At 41.7% G+C, this 12,178-nt stretch overlaps 1 protein-coding gene across 1 annotated transcript in view; it reads right to left on the bottom strand.

The window, feature by feature from the left end:
* Positions 1–12,178, bottom strand: part of TBC1D14 (TBC1 domain family member 14) — a 62,904-nt gene that overhangs the window by 49,242 nt on the left and 1,484 nt on the right. Inside the window, exon 2 of the mRNA XM_036382005.2 lies at positions 7,369–8,104. Coding sequence (XP_036237898.1) covers positions 7,369–8,104 — 736 coding nt within the window. The remainder of the gene's footprint in view (positions 1–7,368; positions 8,105–12,178) is intronic.

The following is a 12,178-nucleotide window of genomic DNA, read 5'->3' as shown; positions in this document are numbered from 1 at the left end:
AAAGTTAATATTGACTCCAACTCTTCCAGATTATGTAACACAGAAAGGGATACTGTATAAATCAAAACATCAAGGAGCAAAAATTGTATTTATTCCATCTAATTTCATCTTGCTCACTGTATTTTTCAGGAAAGAAAAAGTCAGCTGAATATTAAACAGTACTTTGATCAGATGGAGAGAGAGATAGAGCATCACAAAGCAGTAATTGTGCTGATGTTCTCCATTCCTCATGTCATCTACTTCTCACAGCTCCTTTTAACAAAGGAAAACACCAGTAAAGCTCTTGCAAATTAAACAAAGATACAAAGACCATCTAACCCACCCATTTACTAAACCTTCATAGAAACAGTGAATCAGAATGAAACTAGAGCTTAACTTCATTAATCTGAATTAGCTCCTGAAGTCTCATGCACATCTGTGAGAAACTTTTGTAGTTCTCACTCTTTCTATTCAAAAGCAAGCGTGTGCAGGGCTGTACTGGGTTTGCATGGCAAAGTTTTGGGAGTGGGGGACTACAGGAGTGGCTGCTGTGAAAAGCACTCAGAGGCTTCCCCCCATGTCCAACAGAGCCAATGCCAGCTGGCTCCAGGACAAACCTGCCATTGGCCAAGGCTGAGTCCAATAGGGACAATGGTAGCTTCCATGGAATAGCAGTTCAGAGAGGAAAAAATCTGCTGCACAACAGCAGCAGCAGCCAAAAGAGAGGAGTGAGACCATGTGAGAGGAACAGCCCTGCAGAGACCAAGGTCAGTGCAGAAGGAGGGGCAGGAGGTGCTCCAAGTGCCAGAGCAGAGGTTCCTCTGCAGCCCCCAGTGCAGCCCATGGTGAGGCAGCTGTGTCCTGCAGCCCATGGAGGTCCAGGATGGAGCAGAGATCCACCTGCAGCCCATGGAGCCCCAGGATGGAGCAGAGATCCACCTGCAGCCCATGGAGCCCCAGGATGGAGCAGAGATCCACCTGCAGCCCACGGAGCCCCAGGATGGAGCAGAGATCCACCTGCAGCCCATGGAGCCCCAGGATGGAGCAGAGATCCACCTGCAGCCCACGGAGCCCCAGGATGGAGCAGAGATCCACCTGCAGCCCATGGAGCCCCAGGATGGAGCAGAGATCCACCTGCAGCCCACGGAGCCCCAGGATGGAGCAGAGATCCACCTGCAGCCCATGGAGCCCCAGGATGGAGCAGAGATCCACCTGCAGCCCAAGGAGCCCCAGGATGGAGCAGAGATCCACCTGCAGCCCATGGAGCCCCAGGATGGGGCAGAGATCCACCTGCAGCCCATGGAGGACCCCAGAGTGGAGAAGGTGGATGTGCCTCAAGGACACTGACCCTGGGAGAACTGGAGCAGGCTCCTGGCAGCACCTGTGGCCCCTTGGAACGAGGAGCCCATGCTGGAGCAGGTTTGCTGCCAGGACCTGTGCCCCCACAAGGGAAGGGAGGGTGGGGGAAGCATTACAGCTCAATGCTGCAAGCAACATTCAACACCCATCCATGTTACAAATTTCATTCACCAGCCAGTATCAGACTTCTGTAATGCTTCCCACCAGCCACTAGAAAAGAAACATGCACGTGTCACCTGCTTTGAAGCAATAACTAGACCACACTAAATCCTCACTTACTGCATAGTTTTGTACAGTTACTAAAAAAAACTCCAAAAATCAAACTGTCACTGAGCAGATTTTAATTTAGTTTCTATAATGAACAAATAAGTTCAACAAGCCTCTTTGTTTAAAGTCTTGTTTGTGTAAAACTGTTTCCAGTTACTCAACAGCAAAACTAAAATATTAATCTACTACTCTATACTAAAGAGCCACATGTCAAAATTTAGTGAAAAGTTTAAGGTAGAACTAAAAGAACTGTAATTGTAAAGAGTTACATTATCCCACACAAAAAGGGAAAATAAGGATTGCAATTAATTTAGACAGTTTCAGTTCAACACCTAGTGGAGAACAGGCCACATGACAAAGTTCAAAACTTCATTCTCTGAATAAGACAGGAATTCTGAAAACTGTATCATACAATTTTCAACTTTTATCAAAAGCAAAGGCTTTGTAGAATTCCAACCTTCCACCTGTGGAAGATTTGCTTTGAGAGAGAATGTTTATTTCAGAAAATTCTGCTGATTTCTTCTGTTCCACACAGAGCTGTGGTAGTAAATACAGGTGGAGAGAGGACTTTCAGTCTGTCAGTTCCAGTAGAGAGAGTGGCTTTCAAAGAAGAACTATCCAAAACCACACTTTGAAGACTGAAGCCCCTTTCAGATGAGCACACCTGAATGCCTCACAGGTTGCTGAAAGACTGCTGCCAGCATCCTGTGTTAAACAGATCCTCAGTGCCCGTGCTGCTTCCCACACCACTGCAGCATGAGCTTGTTTGCCCTCCTCTCTTCCCAGCCCTTTTAGCCGCCTGCTATTGGCAACAATTTGCTAGAAATGCACCCAGGGAAAGCAGCAGGGAAGGACAAAACTGCCACTCAGTTATTCCCTTCCCTCCACAAGGGCAGTGAACCCTGTGGGGCAACTGCAGCACTTGGGAGCCCAGCCCAGAGCAGGGCAGGGCAGCAGCCTGGGCTGGGTGGCCCTGCAGCTCCCTCCATCACGGGCTGTCTTTCTGGAGTCCTTCCCATCAGCTTCTGGACAACTGCACCTGGAGCTCAGGTTGGCTTTGCTCATTTGTGGTTAGAAGCAGTGACTTCTATCTGCCCCCACAGCGCATCCAGCGCTTTCTGTTCCTCTGCCTACACACTTCAGGCCTGCTCTCAGCTGGTCTCCTCCTGAACAGCCAATACTCTAAGAGGCTTCATTGAACAGAAACTTCCATAGAAGAGAGGACAGCATCATAACTAATATCTCAGATTAGTAAACTGCAATTATTTTCACAATTTTTCTTCCCTCCTATGGTCAGTGAATTCCCATTTTTGGAGACATGAAAGTGGGAAATCAGCACTACAGTGCTCCTTGTCATTCTACCTTTCTTTTAATACCAAAATTATAGAAGTACAATAAGCTGTCCTCTATTAAAAGCAACAAACGGCATTATGAAAGGGTCCTATCCATTAACACAGATGACTGACTTTTGCCATTGATGGACCTAATTTCTAAGTTCAGAACTCCAAATTATGTGTGACCAGTAATCTCAAAACATGGGTGTACATATGTGATGTAAACATATTAAATTCATATGATTTCAGACTTAAAGCAGTTACTGAAAGCAGCAGCTACTATTTTGAAATTTAAGACTTTTTTCTTCTCAGATTACAAGCAAGGTCACAGGTACATGCTTCTACATATGGTATAGGATGCCAATCTTGCTCCAGAAGCTTTCTTCCAGAAATGCAGAGATTCTTTGCAAATAGTAAAATGTGACATTCTTCATAAAGCCCTTTATTTCATGAGCAGTCCCTATGCTCCTTAGAGGCTTCCTGACATCCAAATACTTAGAACACTAGGATTAAAAACTTCTAGGAGTAGCCTGAAAAGAAAGAAGATCCAGATTCTTGGGAAAACACACAATATCCATGGCAGTGGACTAAGTAAAGACTTAGACTGCTTGTAATCCATTAAAATGAAACAAACTGCATGGCTTATTATTTAGCTGTACATAGAGTGACCCCTTTATGGTCACTCTCCATGTAAGCACAAAAATCCTCATTCTCAGTCTCCAAAATGATAATTGAAAATTATAAATGGAAAGGGCAACTTCTGCAGTAAGATCACTACAGTCCTGATTCAGCAAAGCTGTTTAAGATCCACACATTTAAAAACTTTCAGCAGTACTGTACAGAAGTCCAAAGGTAAAACTCATTAATCCACACTACTCTGGGTCAATAAGGCAAAGGAGCAGACAAGCCAGACTCTTTTAGTCTCCCACCCAGTTATTTGCTCACACTGGTTTTAAACCCAAGTTCCTGCATATATTCAAATGAATGAAATTAATTCCAACTCAGGATTACATAAAAGACCTCTGGCTTTTAAAGCTGATACAAGTGACACTTGAAAACAACCAACATGTCAGGTTTTTTTGTCAACAGTCAGCATTACAGCTTCTTTCAGAAGCAGTAATTCATTTTCATGTGCCAACCTTGAGCCTAATGACAGCACTGTACCTGTGGTGCCTTAAGCTCTTCCAAGAGGAAAGCTGTGTGTAAGCAAGAAAGCGACCTCCTTCTCACTTTTGATCTTCCTGGCCACACCCAAAGATGCACCCAGCAGCCTGAGGAAACCACTAGGCCTTATGGATACTCAAACTGCTGGAGACACAAACTGAGCCAGAGAAGCAGGCCAGGAAACTTTCTTCACCACAGTGCTCAAAGAGGCAGGGCAGGAGCACTCCATTCCCGAGTGATCTTGAAGGTGCCAGAACTGAAGGAAGTAAGCCAACAGTGCTTCCTTCTTCCTTGATCTCTTCTACAACTCATTTTGTAAATGCAGTCTCAAACCAAAACTTCATAACACACTACAGAACTGACACAGAATATGCAACCTTGTGCACAGTGCACATGCACACATGCATACAGTCTCAAAAGGAAAAGTGAATGTACAGAGTGCCAAAAATTACTTTATATTCTAAACCAACTACTTCTCTAAGCATTTTCTTGGTATTGAGAAAGACTTACCCCCTAGCTGATACATAAGTAGCTTAAGCACATGTGACCAAGCACTGGAGGCATCTAATTATTGTCAGTATTATCTCTACAGGCAGCCACAAAACTGACATGTCAAGGCCAAGTTTACTCTGATAAGATCAGAGAAATTAGCACATTCTCAGAGGCCAGATGGGGTTCAATACAAGCAGAGGTGCCATTTCAAGAAGCAAGGTTTCTCCCTTTTACCAAATATCAACAACCTGTGCAAAACATTAAGCTGACTCATCTTTGCTCTCAATGGCTCAAAGGTGTACCCTATTACCCAGAGAAGCCCTCAAAGAGCTAAACCTGCAGATTAAGGCTGAGTCTCTGCACTGCAGCCTTACCCCAGGACCATGAGGCTGCTGCAAGGCAGTGTACAAAGTACTCAGGTCTCATTATTCCATGTTGTACACATGTATGCCAGCCACTGGTCAAAGCCAAGACAATTTGGCTTTCTCCTGCCATGGTTCATGCTTGGTTTTCTGAAGTGAAGTTTATGCACTCAACCTGAGACTGAAGCACAACTTTCAGCAGAGTGCAGTGCTAAGAACACACTCCTCTCTGGGACTTTGTTTACACCCACCACTGCAGCACTTGGAACAAACTGCTTTAGGAAGCTCCCTCTCAGCAAGCTGGTCTTTAACAATACTGTTCAAAATGCCTCCTCTTCATCTCAGACTGCACACAAACCCTGGTACAGAGCACAGGGGAGCTGAGTAGGAAGGCCTCTAGAAAGCAGATACTTTCAAACAAAACACTGGAAGACCCAGGTTCATTTACTTCAGTACTCGTATAAGTCCTGGGAATCCAAGAAACTCCAGGGAACAGGGAGTTTTCAAACCCAGGGATGGCAGATTACAAACACCAACATAAACTAGCAAGGGCATGTTTTGAACCCTCACAATGCTGACAGTATAAATATAAATAGTACTCCCTGTGGCACAGAACAACCTCTGAGGCTCCCTGCGTGTTCAATACCTGTGAAACTCACCACCAGGTCTCATGACATGAGATGGTGCATAAAATATGGGGGTGTGGTGTGCAAGTACAGACAGACAGTGGGCAGCTCTTGTTTCCAAAACAGTGCAGGAAGTGGATGCCAAAGAGGAGGATATTCAAGGTCAGGTTACAGACTGAGCACCTGGAACTTCAAAGCCGATCATCTAGTTTGAACTTAATCCTCATATTCTTACAATGACATCACCCAGTGACCAAGATTATCTGCTCCCCATTTAAAAGGCAGTAATGACAGCCTTTGTTTCCTGGCATTCAATGTACCTGCAAAGATTCAGGTGAAAAAGCTCAGTCTAGTGAGTACTACAGTTTCTGCAACACTGGTAAAACCACCACAGACTACACTAGAACAGAATTTGGACACATGGCTTTGCTGTGTTGGATAAGAAAAGCTGAGAAGTGGTTAAACATCCTACTCTGAGTGGGGTCTAAATGTGCCTGTTCCACTCTGCTCCCTGCCAGGCTGAAGGACAGCATTTGTTTCAGTTAGCAGTTGTGCTACCAGAACGGGTAACAAAAGTTTATGCTTTGAAGTGCTGAGAAGCCTCCTGCTTCAGAATTAAGTCTGGTTCCATGGCAACAAACAGACAAGGGTCCACAAAAGCATCAGCACCTCAAACATGACTGATGACTGGAGTTCTGCTGCACAGTACTTTAACCTAAGAATAAAAATCAACAAAGGCTTCAGTCAACTTAGGTCTAAACAAACTGATTTTCTTAAGCTTTGCAAATAAGGCAGCCTTTCAAAGAATGTTTTCTGCCAATTCTTGATGTATTTTATTAGCCTACTTATCTCATGCAAGAGAAAAATTGCATGAGGAAAGAGATACTAGCTGAAGCCATGTGCAAAACAGGTTATTTACAGCCAACTCCGCTTGATGTCTAAAATTTCTTTCTAGAACAATTTATTTTAAATATATCAAACTTCAGATGATATAACTTAAAAATAAGAAACATTATGAGCGCCTTACATAACTTTAAAAAAAGAACCCACTAGCAAACAGCTCAACTCCCCAAAGTAGCTTAGTCCTCTTCCTTATTCCCCACTTCCCTGGGGTATCTGCATTTAATTCATACAAAGGCCACAATTAGAAACTGCTTTGGGTAGTCAATGCCATCATTTCAACAAATGGGTGACACAATGTCAGAGGTTTTTATTCCACACAAAAATTAAGGGAAAAGGTATTAAAAAAGCAGTAACTGAGATTTGGAAAGACCAGAGTAGTCCTACCAAGTGTTTGTAAAGTATTTGTATTTTAAGCTTCATACCCTTAGAATGATCAATAAAATATTCCATCACTACTAAACTACTTATGAATTTTCAGATGTCAAAGTTCTTTAATACAGGTATGGATTCTACCTATATTTATCTATTTATGTGACACAAGATTAAAGACCTTGGCCAAAATCACAAGATATCACAAAAGATATCACTGGAGAAGCCACTGTTCAGAAGAAAAAAGACCTTGTTCAGAAATCCTTTTACTGTAACATAGAAGGAATGTTCCAAGATTTAAGATGCTTCCATACACCATGAACATAACAGAGTAGGATGCAGAGCCTTGGACCACAGCAATATTTGCCTATTTACTCAAAACAGAAAATATATGTTAATACTGATCTCAATTAAAACAGCAAGGTATTATATTTTTCAAAGTACAACATCAAAGAGGACCTTTCTCCTAAGATCTTCCATAATCCATTAAAATATATTTTATGGAAACATTACCTGGCAAAGAAGTTTGTAAAAGGTCCCAGTATTTTCCGTTTACTGTCCACGTCTGTCCCATGACAATACTGCTGCTGGTTCTGGTCAGTGCTGTCTTTAGAGGAATTCAGGGTAACATCTGAAAAGTGCGCCTCGTCAGTCTCCAGATTGACAATTGCACTTGAACTGCTTGTGACCACAAAGTCCAAAATGTCTTCATTGCTAACTGATAAAGTTGTTGACAGTTCCGTGCTAAGACTAGACACACTACAAACAGAGATGTCATCGCTTCGATTGAGCGTTTTGGAGGTTGGGCTGTAGAGTTTGACAGTGTCATAGCCAGTCCTGGGGAAGGTGGAGGATTTGCGCACGGCGTGCTCGTGCTCGGCAGCCAGCGCATGCGGAGGCACATACGGCGGCAGCGTGCACGCGCTCTGGAAAGCCCTGTCAGGCACCAGCTCGGGTTCTGACTGCTTTCTCTTCACATTCAACACACTGCAGTGAACAGGCTCTGGATTTCCTATTTCTAGAGTTGGAATACCAGAATCCACTGATTTAAGGCTATGACAATCTTCTAAAGCAGTGGAGAGGAGGCCAGGTCCATACTCAGGCAATGAGAGCTCTCTCGGGGTCCCAGAGTTCAAGTTTTGAAGGCCCTGGATACTGCTGCCCACTCTTGCATCCACAATTCCCATGAAGGTCAAACCATTTAAAGAGTTGGATATATTTGCATCAGTTGTCTTGGCCCAGCTGGTAACTGGTTAAAAAGAAAGAAAAGATTAGGAGTTTGCAGGAAGGTTGTGGATTGTTCTTGACTGTTTGTTTTGTAGGGTTGGTTTTTTTTTCCATGATTGTTTCTTGGTTTGTTTTTTTAATGCACTCAGTCCTGTCCTAATTTAGGCTTTTAATTAAAAATTATTTGTCTTCTCTTGCACATGATTATTATCCCTTCCCCCCAGCATGAACAACCAGGACAATGGCAACTTAAATTAGGCTTCTAGCAAATGTGAAGCATGAAAAGCTTTTCATAAGCAGTTTGTGTGCTCATGTTTGCTCCTTACACATCTCCTGGGAGTAAAATTACATACTATAAAACCTGCAGTATTTTAATGTTCCCTGTCAATACTGAGGCAAATATATGAGATTTATTTTTATACAGTCATAAATTCATATTTGCTGATGTCGGAGAGCTACAAAACTTGTTTCCATACACTTAGACCAGATTCATAATTGTTCTTTTAAACAGAATTTCTCAGCATTCTTTTGGAAACTATAAAACTGATAATAAAATTGTCACAGAAGAGAATGCATAATGTATTACTGTTGCATTAAGGAAGAGATGCAAACTCTGAACAGCTATAAAACTATCCACAGAGTCAATGTTTTGACAATATGCACAATGCACTTCACCAGTGCACATTTAGTAGCAATAAGATTTGCAAATACACTGAATTTACTGCACTCAAGGACTCTGATCCTCCATCCATGCTGTCTCCCCAGGGCCTGCCAGCAGGTCAGTTAATCCAGTCAGTGCCCCAATTCCAGTCTGAATCTGAATGACCTGCAAAGCAAGGGCTGTCAAAAAGGAGCTACAGGTTGGAGGCACCGAACTTAATGGCAACTTTTATACACCTGGGACACCAACAGGAATACTGCCCTGGCTTCCAGAACTGCTACTGACCCTTTAAACACTATATGAGCTATATAACACCATATATTACACAGATCTTTTTCCATATGAGTAGTAAATTGTCTACAGCTCTTCTGAAGTTTGCAATGCAATTACTCTGCAGCAGTTGGCAGAACAAATATGCACATATTGCTTCAATTTCTTCTGTCTGAAACACTCTGGGATAAGTGTGAATGAGTGAAGAACACTCATTCCATCTTGCAAACAGACTGCTTTCTAGACAGATTTTTCTTCAGCTCCTGAAGCCTGGTCTCCTATTCTCTCTCAAGTAGAGCACTCAATTAAAGGTCCTGGTTGTTCTCTAGAAGGTCCTCCCCACATTCTATTTTTAAAAAACAAATACACATGTACCCCAAAAGAAAACCCAAACTTCTCAGTCTCTAATGTCAGTGAAAACTGCTCTCTCACAGCAGTTCTAACCCCCTGGTTAATGTCACCTGAGCCCTGCCAAACACCAGGGTTTGACACACAGTCCATCCTTAGATCTGAGGACATCAATACAGTTTGCCATTGTGATACCAACAGGCAATGAGTGAGAGAAAACTCATTTCAAACATATCACACTGGTCCAAACAGAATTTTTTTCCCGTAAGTTTTCAGTCATGTGGAAAGTTCAGGAATCCACCTGTACTTCGTATGCTACACTAAATCTTTAACTTACTACCCAAACAATATTTGCTAGCAGTTCAATCCACTCCTAAGTACAGGCAAAAGTCGAAGACAGACAACCCAACCCTGGATATTTCATCTTTTAGACTTCTTCAGAAGTTTTTAACAGCCAACTATATGCTACCCATCCAAATCAATCAAAGCATCAATTGCCTAATCCTCTGCCTAAGCAAGGTTTCAAGTGTATTGTTTTGACTAAAAAGCTTGTGAAGATGTGTGAAGAACTCAAAGAGTTGCTATAGCAACTTTTTCATATTACCATGGTTTGAAAAGTTTACATCCCCTGCAATTAAAGTATGTTTTGAAATAGCTGGCATACCAACTGTGTACATTCTAAATTCTTTATTCACTAAATTAAAGTTGCAAGGGCCAGCAAAAAACAAACCCTAAACAGCAATTCTTGAATGCAGGCAGCAAACTATACTCCAGGAGTCAACAGTGATAGTTCAAGTGTACAAATAAGACAGAACACAGAGCATCAGATATAATTACTGTTGTATATACTGGAATCTCCTGTTCTCAGACCTTCTTACTTGAATTCACTTATTTTTCTAACATAAGTCTGACTTTGTTCTTCTCCTTGTGCTCACCTTTATTTCTTCATATACTTCACATTGCTCTTCAAACCCACAGCCCACCCCAGCCCCTTTTGTTAATCTAAAGCATATACACATACACACTTCAGAACAGGGTAACCAAGAGGTTTGACTTACAAGAATTCAAACTTTTGAATGAATCTAGAAAGTGCAATCCAGGAAACAAAACACAAATGTAATCTGTCAGGAACAGCTTTGATGATGTTTGGGTAAACAGTACAAGCATGTTCCCATAATGAATTCCTCCCATGACTGCCTTTACTTCTGCTCAATGATTTTCCCAAGCAGCAGCCAGTCCTTAGCTTAATTGCACTGCTCTTCTCAACCAAGCTTACAAATGGTAAGCATTCAAGTGACCTTGGCAGAGGCAGTAACTACAGCAGCTCAAGAGGCCAAATACTGTAAACAAAAGAATTACAAAGAAAAAAAGTGAAAATAGCTTCTGTACTCAGTGTAGAATTTTATTTTAACTTGACTTGGTATTTTTTCAAGCAATAAATTTAACAGGAAGAGATCCTTTAAACGGGCAAGCAAGAAATGCAGAAGCATACAACACTACAGCTTGCTGGAGCAAATTATGCAATAACAAGTTACAAAGGTTTTACACAGTTCAGCAAAACTGTGGGAGGCTTTGAAGTGTACCCATCAAGGGCTTTAAATGAAAACTTGAGATGCAGTCAGCTCTCAAGAACACACAGGAGAACTCCTTGATTCATTTTGAGTTAAGCTGTTGTAGGATTGTTTTTAAGGATGGAGTGATATTTATACTCTGTTTTAGCTGCCTCATTGGTAAGTGCAAAATCTGACAATTTCTGTCAAATATTCTGTCGTGTACTCCCAATGCTAACTTCTTTCCATAAAGCATTTATTAAGATAACAATGTTGAAACATTATCATCTGAGTACCATAAACTACTGAGAAATAGTATGCAATTTGGTCTGCACAAGATTCATAATCCCCATTGTTTATTTAAATATATTAGATTGAAATAAAATCAATATTTGTAAAGTCTTAACATCCTATGTCTTATAGAGAACATGATCTCATAAGAGGGAACATCCCACAGGAAATAACAAGGACAAGGGAATTAGGAAAATACAGCCAAGGTCACAAGTGGCAATGAGAGAGCAGGTAGATGCTATTTACTCATTAACACTTCCAACTTAAGTGCTAAGGAGCACATGATAAAGACAGTTTTGTAGCCAGGTTCAAAGTTAACATCAGGACACAACTATTCACACAAAGGGCAGCTAACCTGTGCAACTCTTTGTCACAGAACACTGTGGATGCAAGAAATTTACATCTAAGCTTGGGAATACAAAATCACTGATGATTCCTAAGCAAAGAAAAACTCAGAAAGGCTCTAAACTGCGAGTATCAGAACTTCAAGAAAACATCAACACACATTAATTCTGCTTTCAGACCCTCCCCTAGGTACATTTTTTTCTGACAGGTGGAGTTTCCATCTGTCTCAGTAGGGCTGTCTGTACGGCCTCACATTCCCCAGATTCTGATCACAGCATGCAAGAAGGCATGTTCTGACAATAACCAGAGGCTTTAAAACACATTTTGGCTTTGCATATCAGTCAACCATACAGATGGAACAAGTCATATTTGATTATAATTTCTAAAATCCACAATAAAATGGCTTTTTAAACCACTTTGATATAAAAGTTAAATATAACAGCAATGCCAAACCATTAGAGTAAAACAAAATCAGAAAGATGCAAACTCAAGGCCTGTTATTCCAAGTTTGCTAGGACTTATGATGCAGTTCAGGCAAGCAACAAGGGTAAGACAATAATTTGCAAAAAAAGGCTTTCTCTTTGCTTGCCTCGCAGGAATGAGAAGAGGAATGATTGCATACACAGCTCAG

The sequence above is a fragment of the Molothrus ater genome, chromosome 4 (genome assembly GCF_012460135.2).
Source record: "Molothrus ater isolate BHLD 08-10-18 breed brown headed cowbird chromosome 4, BPBGC_Mater_1.1, whole genome shotgun sequence".
Lineage (NCBI taxonomy): Eukaryota > Metazoa > Chordata > Aves > Passeriformes > Icteridae > Molothrus > Molothrus ater.
Note: the sequence above shows the minus strand (reverse complement) of the source record. Positions and strands in the feature narration are given on the sequence as shown.